Below are 22,801 nucleotides of genomic sequence, written 5' to 3' on the forward strand. Positions count from 1 at the left end.
CAACAAAGTTCAACTTTAAGGTTATCCCCTAGTTGAAGCTACATTATATATAAATCATCTCCTTTAAAGCTGTGCAGTGTCACACAAACCTAAAAATGTAACTTTAGGGTTGCTGATAAGTCAGTGTGAACCTCACCTCTTGGAGTTTCGATCTAGAATCTCAAATGCTTTAATTTGTAAATTGGTGGTCATCGACCTAAGCAGCCATTCACTGAGCCTTAACACATGCACAGCTTCCTGTCAGTGAAGACAAACTGGGGGCAGCAGAATGACAGTGAGGCATAGGCATGGTGGAGTGGCAGCAGAATTGACGACGAGCTGAGGAGGAGTTGGAGGAGGTGAACAGGAGGTCAGATGGAGGTGGGAGTCTCCTGCTACACTGGAGGTGTCTGTTTTTCCCCCCATAGCGGAAACAAAAACAGGCTTAAACTTACAGTTGAACCCCTGACCTGCCTTTGACCTGGTGAGCGGGACAGGGGGAGGAGGGCAGAGGGCGGGACACAGGGGAGGGAGCGAGTGTAAAATGGGGGCATGTTGTTGTTTTGAAGTCCCTCCAAGAATCTGGAAGAGGCCTATAAAACAGGACTATAAAACTGGCACAACCTTCCTCCTCAAACTCAGCGTTCGCACTTTAATCCCACAAGAACCGAACAAAGCATCGTTTTACCGACATCTGTGACGTCAAGAAGTTAACAGAGTCCACCGTGCTGAGACAAAAGTTAAAAATGAGGCAAAGGGCTGCGAGCTTCTGATAATGGCTTATTAGCTCCTTTGATAAACACTTGAAACATTAGGAGCCATGTGGTCTCTGCTGTCACAGTACAGTTATAAACTTTACAATGACGCTCCAAATCAACACCTGAAGTTTTCAAACTGCTGCCTCGAGTTTAACATGTCTTACAACCAACCTGTGAGAACCAAATGTGTTTCAATCGGGTCCCAATTAAATATATGAAGACAGATGATGATTGAAAATGATCATCTTTAACCTTAAGCTGTAAAATGGAGACCGGGAAGACGGATAAAGACTGAATTTCTGCCTTTCTATGCTATTCCTTTTTTCTCGGTCTGCTATATGTTAACATGATGGATCAAATACCCATTTCAGAACTTGCTCTGCTTTATTACGGTCCCACCTGAAACAACAACTACCACCACACAGATCAACAAGTGAAGAGGAACTGATGAGCGGAGTAACAGAGTTGGGGAAAAGATTGTGAAAGAAAAATGGGAGGAAAAACGAGGGAGAGAGGGGTCATGGGAAGGGTAAAATAAAAGAGAAAGTAGTAAAATGGTGTGTGTTAGTGTTGTCCTGATGCCTCCCTGCAGGCCTGGACACAATCCCACAGCTGTGCCTCTCTCAGCCTGACTCAAACAAACACACACACACACACACAGAGAATATTTACAGTCTCCAACAAGCTGACCTCCCAATGAACCCAGTGTGGAGACTCCTCACAGGCTACGCACTATACCCATCCTGTCCCGCCCCCCCATAAACATACACACACTGACACACCCTCATAAAACATGGACTGGCAAGGACGCTACAGAGGCAGCACATACAACAAACAGCAACATAACTCTCCCAGCATGCTTACAGCCCTTAAACTTGCTGGTGACATGCAATTAATGACAAAATCCACAAGAGGTTAACCACAGATGGCAGCATGTATGAGTGTGTGTGCGCAGCTGAGAAGAAGCATACCTCCGTTGTCCGTCCTCTTTAGCGCTCCATCTTTGTGGGGACAGAGCTCGCACCTCTGTGGGTAAAGACGAAACATCATGTCAGAAACAAGAGGTCAACCTCATGTGCTTGCTCGAGGTATGACAAATATGAGTGTAAGTGAGAGGAGCTGGCCTGTCGCCCGGACTTGGGCACACGGCCAGAAACTCTCTGGGAAAACACCCTCGCTACCTGCCACCTAAGGTTGTGTTTCATCCAAGTGCATGTACTCAGTTGCAGCGGAAAACTTAATTTACTTATTAATCCAATTAAAGCATCGCAAATCCTTTAGCAGTAAATGGCATATGAAATAGACCTGAGCTGTTACTTTGCTTCAAATCTGGCAATGTGTTGCCATAAAATAACGATCAAAGGTAATCCTTTTACTTTGTTTCACTTAAATAAAGCTTGGCATAACAATTATTCACTACATTACAGTGGGGCAAAAAAGTATTTAGTCAGCCACCGATTGTGCAAGTTCCCCCACCTAAAATGATGACAGAGGTCAGTAATTTGCACCAGAGGTACACTTCAACTGTGAGAGACAGAATGTGAAAAAAAAAAATCCATGAATCCACATGGTAGGATTTGTAAAGAATTTATTCGTAAATCAGGGTGGAAAATAAGTATTTGGTCAATAACAAAAATACAACTCAATACTTTGTAACATAACCTTTGTTGGCAATAACAGAGGTCAAACGTTTACTATAGGTCTTTACCAGGTTTGCACACACAGTAGCTGGTATTTTGGCCCATTCCTCCATGCAGATCTTCTCGAGAGCAGTGATGTTTTGGGGCTGTCGCCGAGCAACACGGACTTTCAAGTCCCGCCACAGATTTTCTATGGGATTGAGGTCTGGAGACTGGCTAGGCCACTCCAGGACTTTCAAATGCTTCTTACGGAGCCACTCCTTTGTTGCCCGGGCGGTGTGTTTTGGATCATTGTCATGTTGGAAGACCCAGCCTCGTTTCATCTTCAAAGTTCTCACTGATGGAAGGAGGTTTTGGCTCAAAATCTCACGATACATGGCCCCATTCATTCTGTCCTTAACACGGATCAGTCGTCCTGTCCCCTTGGCAGAAAAACAGCCCCATAGCATGATGTTTCCACCCCCATGCTTCACAGTAGGTATGGTGTTCTTGGGATGCAACTCAGTATTCTTCTTCCTCCAAACACGACGAGTTGAGTTTATACCAAAACGTTCTACTTTGGTTTCATCTGACCACATGACATTCTCCCAATCCTCTGCTGTATCATCCATGTGCTCTCTGGCAAACTTCAGACGGGCCTGGACATGCACTGGCTTCAGCAGCGGAACACGTCTGGCACTGCGGGATTTGATTCCCTGCCGTTGTAGTGTGTTACTGATGGTGACCTTTGTTACTTTGGTCCCAGCTCTCTGCAGGTCATTCACCAGGTCCCCCCGTGTGGTTCTGGGATCTTTGCTCACCGTTCTCATGATCATTTTGACCCCACGGGATGAGATCTTGCGTGGAGCCCCAGATCGAGGGAGATTATCAGTGGTCTTGTATGTCTTCCATTTTCTGATGATTGCTCCCACAGTTGATTTTTTCACACCAAGCTGCTTGCCTATTGTAGATTCACTCTTCCCAGTCTGGTGCAGGTCTACAATACTTTTCCTGGTGTCCTTCGAAAGCTCTTTGGTCCTGGCCATGGCGGAGTTTGGAGTCTGACTGTTTGAGGCTGTGGACAGGTGTCTTTTATACAGATGATGAGTTCAAACAGGTGCCATTCATACAGGTAACGAGTGGGGGACAGAAAAGCTTCTTACAGAAGACGTTACAGGTCTGTGAGAGCCAGAGATTTTCCTTGTTTGAGGTGACCAAATACTTATTTTCCACCCTGATTTACGAATAAATTCTTTACAAATCCTACCATGTGAATTCATGGATTTTTTTTTTCCACATTCTGTCTCTCACAGTTGAAGTGTACCTCTGGTGCAAATTACTGACCTCTGTCATCATTTTAAGTGGGGGAACTTGCACAATCGGTGGCTGACTAAATACTTTTTTGCCCCACTGTACATGCAATTTTTTTACTAAGTTTATAAATCAGACATGGAGTTTAGGAGTCTGAACCACACACCGACTTTTCTAGCAAAGTTGGAGACACAAAAATCATGGTCATTTAGTAAATGACCCATCAACTTCAAGGTAAAGTTTTTGTACACACAGAGACTGTTACAAATGCACTTAGGTAACCCATTGAGGGTGATCCTAGCAAACTAAGCATTTTTAACATGACAGCAGAGTACAGCAAGTTATTGTCAGATTTCTTCTATTCCTCCATTAGTTCCACGAGTTAAAAGAAAAGCAGTTTGCCATCATGATAAATATCAGCAAAAGTATATTTGCTTTTCACACATGAATAGAGAAAGTAGGCAGATCATTCCAGCACCTGTGTCAACAGCAACATGAAGTTAATCTTGGACTGACAAAGTCTAGTCCGATCCTTAAAGGTTTAAAGACATCATATTAATTTGAGAGGACAACCTTATGTGTGATGATTCAGGTGTTTGTGGAGAGCAGGTGAGCCCAACCACCCTGTTGCAGTTATTAGAAATGCAACGTTTGCCAAGGCTGCGTTCAGCAGGAACATAACCAGGAACTACTTTTGCACTATAAAGTTACACACTGAGCTCTTACAAATACCGAATGGGTTGCATTTTTGCAGAAAATTTGTACTTAAAAAAAAAACAAAACAAAACAAAAAAACAACACACACACACACACACACACACACACACGAAAAAAAATGAAGACAGACAAGACAAGGAAGAAACTGAGATTCTGGGTTTATCCAGTTCTCATGAGGAGGCAGCAGCACGGAGAATTTTATGGTTTGATCCAGGAGTCGAAGCTGTTGCTGTACATATTTTAGGGTGTCAGTGGGGCAGTTCGAGCTCTTGTTGGAGAAGTTGGGACCACATCTGAGGAAGCAGAGAAATAATTCCAGAGAGCCGACTGACCCGGAGCAGCATCTAGCTCTGAGTCTGAGGTAAAACGGTATTGTTTTACTATTTGTATATGGAGCACCAGTGCGTGTTTTGAGCTGCAAGTGCACATGCTGCCAAATGCAGCAGTCTGATTGCTCAGATCTGTCTACTGGAATCAGAATAATCAGGCTTGGCTAAAAAAATAAATAAATAAATAAATGCTGCAAATTTGTCCAGCGAAATTACGCGGTCGGTGTGAACGGCTGCAATAAAAATAGGGGAGTCCAAAAAAATATTTGCACAGATTTTACACATCGGGTGTGTAAATCCCTTAATACAGGGTTTATGAAAAAGTAAAATCCAATTTCAAAATGCTTTGATTCCACAGACGTTCAACGGTAACAACTGAAACAGGTACTGTTAGAAAGAGCAGATCCCTGAGTTTCACGTGTTTCCCGATAGGCAGCACAACAACAGCGGCTGCAGTGACTCCAGACATGCTCACAAAAGTATGGGAGTCTGACTATCGTATGGACATATGCCATGCATCCAGAGGGGAACACATTCAGCACTTGCAAACATTTTGCATGTAAAACTTTATATTCAGCTCAGTATTTTAAAATTTACCACAAGCTTCCATCTCCATTACTTCAAAAACCGCAGCCTTTTGAAATCAGATGATTCTTTTTGGTACACCCGGTTCACCACACACAGCAAATATTATCCGTCTAACAAGCCACACTGAAACAGTTTCAAGGCTTAAGGAGGTTCAAGCTTTAAAAAATTATTTAGTTAAATGTGATAGTAACTGGAACAGTATGCAGATTGACAGGCATGACGCATAGGACAGTAGGAACATGCCAAAGAGAAACCTGCTGGTGGAGGCAGTTACACCACATAAAGTAGGAGTAGCAGCCAAGTCTGTGAGGACCTGTAATTTATTCTTCCTAGTTAATATGCCCCCGTATACTGCAGCTTCCACCAATCTGTACAGAGATTTAATATGGAATGGTACACATGGCCATTTCATCTTAAATGAAAGTTTGCTTAATTCAAGCAAGCTTTCAAGTCTCACTAGGGAGCGGTACAATGATGGGTGCTGCTCAGTAATAAAACATGTCATTCAGTAATATAAAATTCATTACAATCCTCTGTTTAATAAGTCAGAGTAAGCTGCTGTCAGGTCAGTTCTGTATAATCTAACTGTTGCAGTGTGATGACCCTCACACTGTATACCAAAAACGCATTATAGAAGAGATGGGTAGTAAGGCACTACATATTAATATGTATTATGTTAGCATTTTCTCGTGTGTATTTGACAAAAATTGTCATCTTTAAATATTAAATCACTAACCTATGTTTGTATAATAAGCTGCCATCACTCCAACCATATAGAGCCGTAGCTGCTTCTCACACAGACGACCATTTCAAACATATCAGAGATGCTAATCTGACCCGTGTGTTCGCCTGTGTACTCATGAATCCTGGTGTCACATGTCAGTTATATGTGGAAATGCTGACACCCGACAATGATTTAAAAATAATATTGATTGAATGCAGTAATAGGCTGAACGACCTGAATATTGTCTCGACTAGCAAGCTATTAGTGATCACTCTTGACCATCATCCAGGGTTTCCGCCAGTAAAGGTCTTAAACCTGGTGGCTGCTGCCACCAGGGATGGGGCTAGGAATTTGGTATAATTTAATGTTCATGTAGTGCTATCCAACCACTATAACACTCATCTCTAATTGTGAGTGGCACAGACAGAACTGAGTGGCTACTTATGTGCAGCTCTCACAGCTCGCACACAGGAGGGAAACAGAGACTCCCTTACTGCTTTCAGGAGGAGGAGGAGGAAGTCAGCCATGTGCTGTTAATCAAATGGCCTTGATTAATTGATCATCAACAAGTGTGAGTGCATCTGTAGGGGGGAAAAAAGACGTTTGGGGTGCTTCTTACCAGAGGTATATATCCAGGCAAATTCACCTTAAGCTCAGGCTGTGCAATGCTTAGAAAAATGCAAAAAACCTGAAAGCTACATCTCAGACTGTTCAGGCCTCGGTTATCACATTAAATATTAAAGTCACGACAGAACAATTACAGAATGACTGAATAAATAAAGCTTGTTGGAAAGGTTTGTCAGGAGAAGGCCAGAAGAACATGGCAACATCCTTAGCTTGCAAGTTAGCTCTGAACAAACCACAAGACCTCTGGAACAATGTCCTTTGGACAGACAAGACCAACAACTGCCAAGCACAGTGGTAGAGGGGTGATGATTTGGGCTTGTTTTGCAGCCATAGGCGCTGGGCACCTTGCATTCATTGGGTGGACCATGAACTCCTCTGTATACTAAAGTACTCTAGAGTCAAATTTGAGGCCATCTGTCTGACAACTTAAGCTTGGCTGAAATTGGGTCATGCAACGGGACAATGATCCTACACACAGATCTGCTTCCCATAAAATAAAAACAAGTAGATATAAATAATGTTGTAGGTCTACAACAGAATGGCTGAAAAAGCAAAGAATCAAGGTGCTGTAATGATCCAGTCAAATTCCAGATTTCAACTGGAGGCCTGGAGGTTTGAATGCTGTGTATAAGAAATAAAGAAGTGAGGCAACAAAAAGTGGGCCAAAATTCCTCAGCGATGTGAGAGACTGATAAAGAGACAGAAAACCATTATTTGAAGTTATCATTGCTAAAGATGGTTCTAAAAGCTACTGAAGTGGGCTTAGTTTTTCAAACAACTGCACACAATCCTGTGGAAACTCTTTCATATGACTGTATATCATAGGGACATCCCCCAATCCCAGCTGACTTTATTTCCATACAGAGATGAATGATTTAACCTGCTACAATTACTCTACATAAGTGGCCTTAAAAAGAGAACAGGATGAATAGATAAACACAATATCAAGTCATAACATCTAATAGCAAAGCCCGAGCGACTGTCAGCATCAACCATAGCCAAGTGTAACCAGTGCTGAATGGTTTTTCTACAACATTGGCATGAAGAGCAGGGTCGCTCTGTGTGAGCGTACAGGAATCACAAAAATGTGTCATAGTCCCTTCAGTGCTGCACATACAATACTAATAATTTAGTTGAATATTAAAGAAAGTAATGCCCCAAATCCTCTTGCTGTGTATCACCATATAATGCAATCAACTGCAGTTGACCTTCAAAATCAAATGATATGTTGAATATTCAGGAAGAAGTGTTAAATATAGAGCAAACGTATCTTTCCTTCTAGCTTCGAATTGTGACTTGGGTTTCAAAAATACAACTGAGCTTGATGTGAATTTTAATTACTTACAAGCAGATCGATGAGTCAAACCTTTCTGCTAATGTGCACAAATTTGAAGTAATTCCTGCACTGCTTTGTTCACAAAATGTCCCGCATTGCTACAAATCTCTTTAAGAATTCCATTTAAGATTTTTTTTTAACATATTTAAACAGTTTAAAGTATAAAATCAACACATTTTCACACACTGACATTAAATACAGAGGTGCAGTACTATGGTGTCTCTATTTTCACCAAATCCTGGTGACTAACAGCACATTAGTGTGATGTCTAACAATTTTAACATCTATGTTTAAAGTCTTTGACTTCAAAGAAATAAATGCACATTAGCATTATTACTACATTATTGTTGCAGGCAGCAAATCCATCACAGGTCATGAACAATAACAAACGGGCAAAACAGAACCAAAAAACAAACAAATAAACAATAAAGAAAGAGCCACCCTACTTGGAAATATTCTAGGATCACTCTGTGCTTTTAATGGAATTAACCCACACGGCACAGACACGACACAAATACTACAGACCTCAGCTTCAACTGATCGGCGTAAACTCTCTGCGTCCACATGCTGGCGGGAGCATGCGTTACCATGGTTACCGTATTGTTTACATTTACACTGCTTATGCAGTTAGATGCTGCAGTTGGTTTTAGGACAGCTTCCAAGCAGCAGATTGATTTATTAGGAGTGTGACTGTTGAAATAAGCTTAAACCACATGTCTGCAATTACAAATTATGTTTGCTCCATTTGATTTCTGACCATAAACAAAACTGCACCGAGAGGCCACTTGGAAATGTACTCGGGACTAGAGCAGGGCGATATGGCCAAAAATATTTATCACGATATATATTTGAAAATTTGCGATAACGATATAACCGACGATATAATTGATGCGAGACAAAATACAACTCCACAACATTACTAGCGCAAAAAGACAACTTTCCATTTATTTTCACTTAAACAAGAAGCTGGTTTTTATGTACATTAAAGCTTTATAAAAATGTAACAGTGCAAATGCAAATTCCTTGCTGAAAGTTTAACCAAAAGGCATTTCCAGTAGAAATGTGCTGACATATCCTGAGCATAACCATATATAATATCCACTGAAGTTAAAAAGAGGTGCTTTGCAACATTAAACTGCAGTGTGCAGTACGCATTTTTCGGACCATAAGGTGCACGGGATTATAAGGCACATTAAGCGAAACAAAGCAGTCAGATAAATCAAACTTTATTAAACTCATTCTTCTTGCTTCCTCCACTTCTGTACCATTGATTCATTAATGTTGAATTCTCTGGCAGCTGCTCTATTCCCATGTTGTTGCAGTATATTAATGACTAACCTCGTATTGTGGATGGATTATCTCAGTTGTTCTCCTGACTGAAGTTTGGTCCGTTTACAGCATCCTGCCATGCGATTGCATTTGTCTCTAACCATGAAGAACCTTCACGTTAACTTTTATAAGTGGAAAAGTGTTAGTGTTCGTCCTCCAGCTTCACTGTTTATGTTATGCTAACATAGCTGTGTCGCTAGCGATCACATAGCACATCATTATATACCAGCTAGCCCAACTTCAGTAACCCTACAAACGTCACTGCTGTTTAGTTTCCTGTCTTCATTTATGTTGGAAGTGATAGCAGAGCTGTACGTTTGATTTTTTTCAGAAATCTCTCAGTCAGAACATGCTATATCATGCTTAGGTAACTAGCGAAACTAGCGAGCTAACTTCCGCTAGCTTCCTGCTAACTTCTAACTCCGTTAAATGTAATAACTTTTGTTTTCATGGATGCCTGGAAGTTAAACTTTATAGTTACACCTGGTAAAGCAGCAATGCTGATCGTTTTATTAAAGATGAAAGAATTTAGACAGTTTTTAACTCTAAGTGATGCTGCAGTGTTGTTTGACCTGAAGATACGGAGTTTAGGACCCAGATTACTCCCAGATTTAAGAGCATCTTAGTCCGACAAATATGACAATGACAACGGCCGCTTGCATGTTCTGCAAAAAAATGTGCTTTGTTGTGTATCTGACGGACAAACACCAAACCAGTTCCACATCACGGAAGTTGCACCATTTTTACAAACCAATTCTGGTTCATCTGTTTCACTCAACAATCGGCCATGTGCGTATGAAAACAAAGGCACTGCGCATGCGCGTTTTACTCCCATTCTATCGCGATATTTCATTTTCCTATCGTTGCCTAACATTATACCGGTATTACCGTGAACGGTATAATATGGCCCAGCCCTACTCGGGACATATTCTGAAACCATTTTTTAAACTTAAAATGATGTTTTTTGTCTACACCACAGTTCTTACCAGCCAATATTAACCATACTAGCTGGGCAAACAGACCACAGTTTATTTGCGTGGATGATTTCAATTTGGCATAAATCTACTTTTTGGAGGAATTTCACAGATTGTATCAAAACAGCAAAGTCCAAGCTTTCTTACTCCACATAAACTAAGCAAAAGAGTGACTGGTTATAACACAATTCCAACCGATGCACATCAGAGCCAAACTTGGGATTGGAATTTACATCCTCAATAAAACATCCTCAGAGAAAAGCCGAAGTGGTGGAGACTTCCACTCTTGCAGACTTTTACGAGTTATCAGTAGCTTCTTTTTTTCTGCCTTTTTTCCCACTAACACCTACTCGAGCTGGTTTTTAAGGTTCTCCGTTGGCTACCAGGTATATTTTTTGAAGTGAGTTGATCCAAAAAATGTGAACAGCATCACTGCCACCGATTGCTCAGTCAATGGCGTCACTCAATGAGTCATGAAGAGACTTCTTCACAACACTCAAATCCGCCATTACCGCATCCCAACAGCAAGGGAAATGTCCACACACAAACTAGCACTGTGATCCAACAACGAGCTGCAGACATCATTTGTGACAGACTGAGCAGCAGGTATGCCGTCGCCTCCATGTATTCCATCGTTGTGTTGTGTCAAGCACAAATGGCATCCTGGGACTTTAGGCCCATCTTTCTATAACACGCACATTAAGGTGGTACGACTGAAACAGACTCTGCTCTACAGAGAAGGTGCTAGCGGAAATGTGGCATAACTGGAGAGGACTCTTATGAACATTAGGGATGGGTATCGTTTAGGTTTTATCCGATACCGGTGCCAAATCGGTACTTTTGAAACGGTGCCGGTGCTTAAACGGTGCTCGAACCGGTGCTTAAAGAATGGAGAACACAAACTTTGTCCAAAAACCTCTCATGTTCAGCTGGGTTTTTTTGTAAAAAGATAACAATGTTAGCCTTTTCTGCAGCTATGTGGCATATATGGTATCACTCTTGGCTGGAAGCAGTGCTTAAACAATGGAAAAAACACAAACTTTGTCCAAAAACCTCTCATGTTTAACCGTTTCCCACTTTTTCTTTGGTCATTTTAGCCTTTTTGGCCAGGGTGAAGGGAGTATCTGCCATCAAACAAGAAGACAGCCGCATGTAGCTATGATGATGTTTGCTAGTTCACCTTACATGCATTAATGTAATAACGTGGTTAGCCTACTCAACGTAAATTACACACGAACAACATGAAGCTACTCATGCAGAGAAGAACGGCTGCTGCTGCATCAATATCCTCATCATTTCTGCTACACTGGCAGGGCTAGGGGCCAGGACTCTATTCTTCGGGTTTTTGGGGGATGTTGCTCCGGGTCCGATAACTGGCACCACACCCGACGTGCATGGTGTGAGGTCTCGCAGCAAGCTATCAAATACGGCGCATTTCTTGGCTTTTAAAAAAAACCTATGCGTCGCCAGCTGTTTAATCGGATTCTTGGTGTTACCTCCTTTGACAGTATCACAGTATCAGCTTAAAGCACTTGTTGCTGCTGAGTTTGCATATTTTGCTGTGAAGTACAGCCATACTTTTGACCGCTTCGCCTTGGACATTTTTAATCTGTAGCTCTGCTCTAACAGAACGGACGTACCTGGCCCCGCCTACTATCCTCGGAAACGTAAAATGATTGGCTAGAAGTGTATCACAGCTCAGGAAAAAAAAGCACCGAAATAAAGCACCGAAATGTGCGCTGCTTTTCGGTCTGGTTACTACCGTTTATGTCAGAACCGGTACCCATCCCTAATGAACATGATTATATCGTTTAACCAAATTTGTGACAAGGATCATTACTTGAATCACGATTCTACCCTCAGAACACTGACTTACGATCTCTTAACATGATCTCACAACACTCTCGCAAATGAACTTGAGCTATTTGTTGTTTTGCAGTGCTAAAGAGTTGCAAGTCTTGTTGTACAAGCTGCAGACTACGTAATAGAGAAGCAATTACAAGCTCCCTCAAGTTTGTCTTTCCTGACATTAAGGAATATTGCAGAAGAAACATGCTGTGGGACTTGTTTTTACAACCGCTTTTATCCAGGATCTATAAACAGACACAAAAATGACGCACCACCCAACCTGGTGCCATTTTCTTGGCTCGCTTATTAACAATAGGACGGCTCAGGATAAGTCCTGTGATTGTAGGCATTAAATCATCAGTGATGAAAGGGTAGAGGGCTTTGTGACTCACCACGCGGGCTGCTCGCTCCTGAGATTCACACTTTCTGCAAAACCAAGGACCAGTGGGCACCTGCACAATGCCATAGCAGGCTGGGGTAAAGAAACAAACAGTGTCAGTCACAGTAACCACAACACAGTCAGTCTTAAAAAACATTTTCATAACCTGATGTTTCACATCTTCATAAACATCACATCATCTCCACTCCTCACATGTGCCAGAAACTGACATGTGCAACTAAGCTGGTTTGGATGGAGGAGAACAGCTTTTTGATCTAACAGACTGCTGAGCACGCTGCTTTCACAGATGCTATTTTTATGCCACTGCACTGACATCATTTCCTTGTCCTACAAAATATTTGGGACAATGGTGAAATCACTAGCAAACCATTGTCATTAGGAATCTATATTGGCATCAGTTATTAACTCATACACAAAGATGTTTCACTGAAACAAGCCACAGCATTTATTTGGCTTCCAACACAACTACAAAAATTTTGAGGAAATGTCAAAATCATAACTGGCTACATTTAAAGCTAGACTAACTATATTAGATGTTTTTCATTAAACTTTCTACATGGATGATGCATTAACAAGGTCACAGATTTATAATTTACACTTTATACTTCCACACAACAAGGGAAAAAAACCTGATTTACATTATTTAAATAGACTTGTTTTCAATTTAAATTAACACATTTTCTGTTTTCAAGTTCGATTTAAGAGAATCAGACTTGTTGTAAAGGTACAAGCACAAGGCAGTGCTACCCTAAATGCGGCCAGACTACCCTAAATAGCCTACCTCTACACATTTCGAGATTATCTCGGATCTGACCAGAGCCCATAATCCGCTGGAATAAACAGCTATAATCCAGATTTTGGAGAACAAAACATCCAAGGGTTACAGAGTTCAAATGAAGACACGAGTGACCAAACAAAGATGAAATATCAAGATCTTCTGCACATACTACGCAATTCAGTTTGAAATATTATAAGAAAGAGCCAATTAATTACGTGCAGTTTTGTTTGCTACTCTAACAGCAGTTAGTGTTCGTCACTTCCAAAAATGCTCAGTTATAACAATCAATCAAAACATTTCTAGTGGTTTTGACAAAGACGGGTGGCTGGACCGAATAAGAGCGGTCTGTGCACGATGCAGCACAGTCAATTTGTCGCAAGCAGGATACCTTGTTATCATGGAAGTGAATGAAGACACAGTTAAATAAACCGCAAATACATTCATAACCTAGTGAGATACCTAAAGAGAGAGCAAAGGGAAAGTGGCTAAAGCTAAGCCTCGGTATGAGCAACGAATCAAAGTAGTTATGAAGAAAATCATTTAGACAAGTAAAACAAAAAAGACAAAAAAAAAAGATTTTCTGTTATCTGGGGAATTTATAAACATACTGTAAAATGATGCAAGTACCTGACATTTGTTTTGCTATACAAATCTGTTTCGCCTGCTTTTTATTTGGTAAGCTAGACAGCATCAAGTGAAAGTGGTTCAGTAGTTAATTATTTGTACCTCTTTCAGTAACAGAGTACCCTATTTTCAGTTAAGTGAGAGAAGATCCTGTAACTTGCTGTAGTTTGGGGAATATTCTCAAATGTAATAATCTCATCAGCATGAACATAATATTTTTCTTTAAAGAAAAGTTTATTTTCATTTGTGTATGCTGTGAGTTATAACTGTAAACTATTTTCAATAGTTCTGGAAAATTAGGATTGGTCAAGAAATTTCCAATCATTGCATCTCCATTATAGACTACTGAATGTTCCTAGTTAACTTAATCTGATACTAGCCTAACTTAAAAAGAAGCCGTTTCAGCTGCGGTTCAAGGGCAGATCATGACACGAGTGCTGTCTGAATCAGAGCACCAACTAATCTTAATTAGTTCATTTCTGGAGAATAAGTAGCTTTCAAAGCTTCAAATGTCAGTTTTCCTTGAAAAATTAAAAGTATTGTGCTTAGGGAAACCATATTTTCTACAGAGTACTGATACCTGACATCTTATGGAAGAAATTCAAATATTCAACAAGGTTTATTCGCAGATTTCTTCAACCTTACAAAATGTAGCTCGAATTTGAACAGAGGGAGATAAATACAAAGAAAGTGTTAACATCTGACCTGATGAGTGCAGTGAAGTATGTAACACTTTAGCCGTTTCCTATGTTTACTTACAATCACGCTGCTGCCAGACAGGCCTACTAAGCAGTCTAAACACTGTCACAAATTGTTACAAACAAAACAGTGCTACAAGTCCAAATACACTGCCGTGCACTGACTTCAGAGCTGCTGACATTTCAAATAGCATCCCACTGTTTGCCAAATGGACACATGACCAGCTATGTAAACAGTGGACGTCATCACGTGAGTGAGTGAGAGTTAGCGTGCAGAAATCACTGTTTTGCTTCTTGAACTGGACCCCCTAAAACACAAAACAAAAAATGTTTTCCACACTAAACTGCTTCCTCTCTTTATTTAGAGCCAGATTTATTGTATTTGTTTACTCCGTTGACTGCATGCATGGTTTAAACTGCTGGTTTCGAGCTCACCTCTTAAGTTTATACCGTTTGTCAAGAGGAGAGTAACCCTCCTTCTCTGAGCACGTGACAGGTCTTAGTAGAGGGGGAAAACAGCACGCCTCGCAGCTAGAAATGTGTGCATAAAGCTGCTGTCAGCCATCATCAGCAGAAGGGTACACAGGCCCTGTTAGCTGCCAAGCCAAATCATCGGAGGGGCCAGCGACATGCGTTGAGCCTGGCCTTGGTGAGAGCAGGAGGAGGAGGAGGCTCCATAACCTTGCAACAAGACAACGATAACTAGCCTGCGAGCTAACTGCTAGCTCCTAGCACAAGCTCCGTGGCTTACCTTGATGCACGGCGACGTTGCAGCCGTGTCCGTCGCAGTACACCAGCGGGTTTTCCGCCCAGCCTCGCTCGTCTGAACACACACAGCACCCTCCAATCATTTCCTTCATGTTACTCGTCAAGAACTCGTCGTCCGCCGCCAGACAACGCTCGCCGGACACCATCTACGAAGAAAGCGGACATGCGGAGGAATACATAAAGGCGGACCCAAAGCTTCGCCGAAGACGCCTTCTCGCTCCCCTACGACGCCACTTTAGGTCCCGCTGGGCCTTAATGTCATGTTTTAAACGTGTTTACGTCCCCTTTTGACGCTGTATTTTCTTTCACCAAAACATCCCCGTCACGGCGCGACGGTGAGAAGAGGGGGAACTTCATAGAGGAGGGGAAGTGCGTAATGACGCAAGGCGCGCGTGTGTGCGTACCTACCGACAGGAAGTGAAAAGAGAATCGCCGGCAGCAAACTTACCATTTTGGTTCCACATGGTTTCAAAGTTTGGAGCAGAGAGAAAAGCGAGACGGTCCAAAGCAGTTCACTTTATGAGGGGGGCAAATTTAAAAAAAATAAAACAAAACCCCAGCGCTCCCAGTGTGTAAAATAAGTTAATTTTGTTTGAACTCTAAGATGACTTAAATCTGTCCTGTGGAAAGCTGCTCTTTAATTGTAGTTTGGTGAGAAATCTTTATTTACATAATAAACACATTTAGAAAACACTAAATAAATTAGCGATTTCAGATAAATCTATGATAACCCATTAAATAACTCACTGAAGTAGATCGTATTATTGTACACTATATTACACACTATAATACTCAGTTATGTCATCTAAAAGCAAAACAAAAACAATCATCTGGGTTAAGATTCTTAAATGAGCCAGTTTACTGTTTTTCTCTGCTTTATATCATCACATTCCCGTAAAATATATCATCCTTTTTCCTCTCTCTTGCTCTTGAGTCCAGAAAAAAAGTTACGAGTATTTTCACTCGTCTTTACATTGGTGAGCATTGTGAGCCTTCAGGTCATCAAAACTGATTTATTAATCAATGAGCAAACTGACAGAGTAATCAGTAACAAAAACCTTTATTTTCTTGCAAGCCTGAATAAAAGTCCCTTAGACTGTCAGAGAGGAGCTTTCGCTGAGATAGAAAATTGCAGTGTCTGCTCTAAATGACTATTGGTGACCTCAAAGTATAGCACTCAGGGCTTTTATATCATTTAAGGTATTCTGTAATTATGACCGGGCTGTCCACACACACTGTACGTCTGTCAAGTGGATGCAGCCCTGGATAAATGCTGGATGTTTACACCTACAGAAACCCTTTTTGATTCAGAGGGTTTTAGCAGACTACACACACACATGCACACAAACACATACACACAGACAAGATCTGTTTTAGGCAGTCCTCTAGTAAACCATTGCCTGCATCATCATTTCTCTTTTCTACTATTGTATGAGAAGATTGTGTTTATTTATTTATTTATTTTTGGATGTGCTGATGATGACATGTATGTGTGTGTTTGTACACATCCACACATGGATCTTTGTTGTCTGGATCATAAGCGTTTTATTACATTTTGCTATGCCTATTCACTTTTTTTTTACAACTTAAATGAATACCGAAGGACTGCTTTTTCCTGTATTTATCTCTTTGCTTTGAATAATGGATAATATGAATACTCACACTCCTGCACTATTGTCACTCTGGGTTGTAACTGTTTTCAAGTAACTGAATTATGCTACACCTCCTGCATTTGACTACAGTTACACATAGAAGACCCTAAATGTGTAGCTTTTTTACTGTAGAATGGATAAACTAAAGGAAGGAATCAGGGTTCCCTTCGGGAATACATTTTTATCCTTGGAAGGATATGGGCTCTGGGACGCCTATATCAAGCTGCACATATCGCCTTGTCAATATACAGTTTTGTTTTGACAGCTCCTCATGCTGTTGCCAAGGATGCTCCAGAACACACATGCTATTCCAAGCACTCAGCTGCTGCTTGCATCACCGATTCCTCTGAGCGAGCTCCCGCTCTCGGTTTCCAGAGAAACGTAATGACTTGCCAATAATGCGCAAGAGCACACGAGCGTTCTCCGTGTAATATAGTGAGCGAGAGGGCCCTGGGAGTGCTTGCCCATTGTTTGCTTTAATTTCAAATTGCTCAAATGCTCCAGTCGACACTGGGCAATGCACTGAAAGGGGGTGAGGGGCTGGGGAAAAGGAGGAAAAAAAATGTGAATTGTGTGTGGCAGGGGAAAACCTATTAGAGCTGGAGAGAACAAAGGGAGGCGAAGGAGGGGGCAGCAGTTGTGGAGGGGCCCATATAGCTACTGAAATAGTGAAAATGGAAAATTATTATTATTTATTTTTTTCACAACTTGCATTTGATTAAATCAAAGCTCGATTTATGCCCAGTGTTCCTCAAGTTGCAGGAGAAGACCCCTCCCTGAGATAGAAAATTAAAGCGACACTGTCTACTCCCAGGTGACCTCAGAGATTACATATAATTAAAAGTACTGTGTGATTATAACCAAGCTGCCTTATAGAATAACAACATGTGAAAGCTTTATAGTTCATGTGGTGATTTATGTTGAGAAACTAAAAAAATGGTCCAACGTCTTTTTGCCAACCAATAAAAGTTGTGTATTGTCAGAGACACTCTGAAGAAATCCATGTTTTGTTTTTCTTCACAGTTCAAATGTATCCCATGCTGCAAAGTTTATGTGATGGGCTCCTGACTGATTTAGTGTATTCTGCACGCTGGGTGGCCTAATTCAGTTACTGATGTAGTAAATGATGTAGGCTACAGAAGCACATAATGTTTTGAGCAAGAGAGCTGAAATAAACAAAAGTTTTAAACAAAATTTAAAGCCAAGATAAAACACAGAACCAGGCACAGAAGTAGAAAATAGTGTAATTGCTTTGTCCTTTGATTGTGAGGTGTCCTCGCTTACACTGTTCTTGTTAACTGTGAGATAGCTGACACTGATTTAAAAGTCAGAGGACTTTCGTGTTTGAGTTCTGGTTATGTTTGTATGGTGGCTGCGTTATGTTTTGGCGTCTCTTTGTTCAGAATGAGGAGCATGTAAAACATGCGGGGAGCAAGAATGACAACACGGGCGAAAAAAGCATAGGAAAAAAGCACCCCCCGCCACACACGCACACACGTGCACCCAGGGACCTATCGGCCATGTCTGCAATATCTTTGTGTAAATGCATTGTATAGCTGCACAAATGTTAGATGTACTTCCCTGCTTGCCTGGCAGTTATTAGTTACTGTTGTCCTGGTGATTGCATGCCTAACTCCATCTTTTCAAACTCCAAAGTTAATTATCAGAAAAAGAAAAGAAAAAAGACCCATGAGCAAAGAAACATTACGATGTAAATGAATTCTGAATTTGTTCCTAAATATTGAAGTGTGTGTGTGTGTGTGTGTGTGTGTGTGTGTGTGTGTGTGTGTGTGTGTGTGTGTGTGTGTGTGTGTGTGTGTGTGTGTGTGTGTGTGTGTGTGTGTGTGTGTGTGTGTAGCACTCTGGCAGGAATGTTTTCACAGACTGAGCTCATAAGCTTCAACAAATGACTACCAATAGGACAAACATGCCAGATGCCTTTTTTCGAGTCAATTAACTGCGAGCGCTAACGGTGTTTACGTCAAATTGGAGATATAGGTTTGGCCCCATTATTTATGTATTTTTTATATTAAAGACAAGTTAACCTGTATCAACTGTTTTAAAGACAAAGCGGTGACTTAGCTGCACATGCGCCGCGTGCTCTCTGTCCCCTCAAACGTGCGCTGGATTCGAGCATCCTTGAATTCATAAATTGCGCGCAATCAGCTATCAGTCAAACTATCATTACAAAGAGCTTTAGTTAATGTTATTCACCCGTAGTGGCCTAATAAATGCATCATTAAATTTAAGTGAGCCTCGTAGTCATTTAGGAAGTAATTATGGGCTATATGGCAATTTTATAGATATTTGGAATGATATTGTGTATGACAATGTGCATGTGGGGTTAAGGCAGGGCTGTCACATGTACCATCTGTATCTTTTTCCAGAGGACTCCAGAGGCTAACTGGCTGTTTGTGTGAATAGTCATTAGGTATTGGGGCTGCTACTGAGTTAATATACACGACTGGGGGGGAGAAAAGCGTGAATACACACCAAAAGTGACATGAACACATGCAGCACGCTTTCAGAACCATCGGTGTGTACCCCAGGTCTCCTCTATCTTGTGCGAGTAGCACAGGGGCCCAGGAAAAAAATACAAACAGTTCCAACACGGCGGGGTGAAAGGTGAAGAGAACCCTCCCCCCATCACTGTCCGCACATACTTCAGGCTCGGATTGCATGTAAAATCACATTCTCCCTCAGTGGTGGTAGTGGTGGTGGTGTTGGGGGTGGTGGAGAGGAATTCATTGTTTTGGCATGGGGCAGTGGGTTTGTGTCATTAAAAAAAAGGTCTACGTGCTTACAAGTGCCTAAGCGTCCTTGACCAAATGTCTCCGTAAAACTCAATGCAGAGAAAGTGAGATGGAGCTGCAGGAGGCGGCGCGGTTGCTTTGATGAGTGTTATTTTTTTAAAGCAGAAGAAGAAGAAAGAAAACGGATTACATAAAGTGTAAATTTTTATTTTCATTAATTATATGTTGAATTGAAATCACACACACAATTAATAATAAACCAGTCACGTGAAAAGTAGAGCAAAACACCGGGATGCAGACGTCATCACATGTGTTTATTGATTATATCTGATAAGTGAGTAAAGTCCTTACCCATAATCGGTCCCGTTAAGCCTTGGACGTCCACGATGAAGTGACAAATGCAAAATATTATTGCTTAAAGCTTATTTAGTATTAACAACTGAAAAGGTTTAAAACGTCGTCTTAAAAATTATCTATATTTCACTTTGGAAAAGAAATAAAAGCTACGCCATCATTGGAATCTAGATCACAAGGTCGCTCACTCCCAATATGTCTTAAATATGTCCTACAGTTTACAGACCTATTATAACTCACCACATACAGCTCAGTTACAATGGCAATGCTAACCATGAGCCTTAACTGTGAGATTTAATCACGATCATTTCCCCACGCCTCCTCAGCACACAGAGGGGCTGCTGCATAGAAACCTTCACCGTACTTGAGAACTCTCTCCAGGCCACTCGGTCTTGCTTCCTCCCGCTGGTCCCCGGCCGACATCCAGGCGCAGTGGAGGGGGGAATAAGTGCCCTGTGGCATCTGTGCATGACAAAAGAGCCCCTGCTCTTAATTGGAAATACTCAGATTGGGGCAGATCTATACACACGCGGTAATACATTTAAATTTGTTTCATTAATTATTTGAATGTTGACTTGTTGTTAGATGTCTCCAAACTGACACTTTGGGCCGGTTAAGACATGAGGAGATGAAAATCCACCGACAGAGGTGCTGCAAATTTATCCCGAGGCTTTACAGATGGTGTGAAAGTGCTTTTATATATTTATTTAAAAATTATTATTTCTGATCATATTTAATACTCGCAGTTTAATAAATAATAACAAAATATATAATTATAATAATAATACACCGATATAGGTGTGTGTGTGTGTGTGTGTGTGTGTGTGTGTGTGTGTGTGTGTGTGTGTGTGTGTGTGTGTGTGTGTGTGTGTGTGTGTCATTTTTACATTACTACATAGATGACGTGCCTGTGACAAAACCACAACTCTTTACAAATAAAGTGAGTAAAATCCGCGTGGTTGTTATCTCAAAAACTAACACACCAGTCTCTGTGCGTAACTGCAGGATGGATTTCCGCTGCAGACCAGTCACATTCAGGGAAAAGCAACAAAACAAAGAGGATCGCTATGGAGCTTACGCAAGTTTGAATTGCTTGCGTTTTACGTGAGAACCTTTGGCTATAAGGGATTAGAGGAAGTAGAAAAAATAACAACAAGGGTCTAGTGTGCCAAATAAAAGTAAACCCGGGTTGTCCAAAGGACAAGGCGTGCAGATGTCAGAATGTCTGATGAATCAAGCCTCGACTATCCATTCTTTCCTGCGTCTCCCTAGGCCGGCCACGGTGCACAGTGTCTCGGGGATGTGAGCTATTCCCCGGGGACCCGGACTTCAGCGAGCCCTCTCCTATCCCCCTACCACCCACCCCCACCCCTCCCTTCACATCCGTGAAGCTCCTCATGTTGCATGTATTAATGCTGTCATAGATAATCAGCAAGTAAGAACACGTCAACGTGCGTATGTTGCATCTAAAGCAACCGCAAGGGTGCAGGTCAAATGACCCCCGTGCAGTGGAGCTGGACTTAACGGAGCTAAAGAGATCGCGGGGGCTTCCAGTAAGACCCATTTTCAGTTATAGTTGCACAAAGGTATACACACAAAGACGGTTGCGTTGAGTTGCTCATCAGCGCACCAGCTAATATCCACATGCAATTGGTGCATTTAATGACAGCCTTCTGTGACTTATTAAACTAAAATATAGCCGACTTTATATGTACCCCCCCCCCCCCCCCCCCCGCGTGCGCGCACACGCACACACACACAGAGGGTATTATATTTTTGATTATCTCCGTGGCTGTATTTCGCACAGTCGGTGTAATGCAAGCTATGAAATTAAAAAGGAGCAAACATCTTTTAACACGCACGATCTTGTTCCTGAGTCCAGCAGCACTACGTTGGTGGTTACGCACCACAGTCCCGGTCCTGCAGGGATATTGTGGATATGATGTTCTTAATCATTCGGATATTTAAAGATCTATAATAACAACGCCTACACATGTGACACGCCGTTTGATGTAACACACTGGTAACATCGATGCTATTCAGCGCGCAGTGACAAGCCAGCAAATAAGCAAATAGGCTTAATATTTATGGAAACGAGTATGCCCAGTGCTGAGTTTGACCCCACCGTGCTGCAGCACCGGCAGCAGGAGCAGGAGGAACTGGTCACAAGGGACTCACGTGTTTTATAGATCACAAAGATGGAATATAACCCGGGGACTATTGGAGAAAAAAATATGGCTCAGGGGCGAACATAATAGTCAGTCCATTCAGGCTAACTGTGGCCCGTTGCTATTTCAAACAATTAGTCCGTACTACACGGTCATATTATTTGGTAAACCCGCGTGTGTGTGTGTGTGTGTGTGTGTGTGTGTGTGTGTGTGTGTGTGTGTGTGTGTGTGTGTGTGTGTGTGTGTGTGTTTGGGCGGGGGTCCCATATCTGTGGCCGTGTGCGTGGAAAAAAGGTGTGCCGCTCTCAGATCCGCGGTGTTTTATGTAGTTCTGCGCGTGCATGCGCGTTCATTCTAATGAATTCTAACGTTCGAGTTTGTGCGCGTATTTGCGTTTTTGACGTGCGTAAAGACAAACTGTGTATACTGTGCATTTTACAAGAAATACAAAGAAATCTCTTGAAACA

At 41.7% G+C, this 22,801-nt stretch overlaps 1 protein-coding gene across 4 annotated transcripts in view; it reads right to left on the reverse strand.

Moving 5' to 3' along the window:
• Nucleotides 1–16,205, reverse strand: part of mllt10 (MLLT10 histone lysine methyltransferase DOT1L cofactor) — a 50,767-nt gene extending 34,562 nt beyond the window's left edge. For 2 of the 4 annotated variants that reach the window (XM_080306456.1, XM_026179398.2), the window contains exons 1-3: nucleotides 15,391–16,205; nucleotides 12,532–12,611; nucleotides 1,709–1,763 (exon numbers count right to left, since the gene is read on the reverse strand). In XM_080306456.1, the coding sequence (XP_080162582.1) occupies nucleotides 1,709–1,763; nucleotides 12,532–12,611; nucleotides 15,391–15,553 (298 nt within the window). In that variant the 5' untranslated portion in view covers nucleotides 15,554–16,205. The remainder of the gene's footprint in view (nucleotides 1–1,708; nucleotides 1,764–12,531; nucleotides 12,612–15,390) is intronic. The other 2 variants (XM_080306458.1, XM_080306457.1) reach the window with 1 other exon arrangement.
• Nucleotides 16,206–22,801: the final 6,596 nt, after the last annotated feature.

This window comes from Astatotilapia calliptera, chromosome 9 (assembly GCF_964374335.1).
Source record: "Astatotilapia calliptera chromosome 9, fAstCal68.1, whole genome shotgun sequence".
Classification (NCBI taxonomy): Eukaryota; Metazoa; Chordata; class Actinopteri; order Cichliformes; family Cichlidae; genus Astatotilapia; species Astatotilapia calliptera.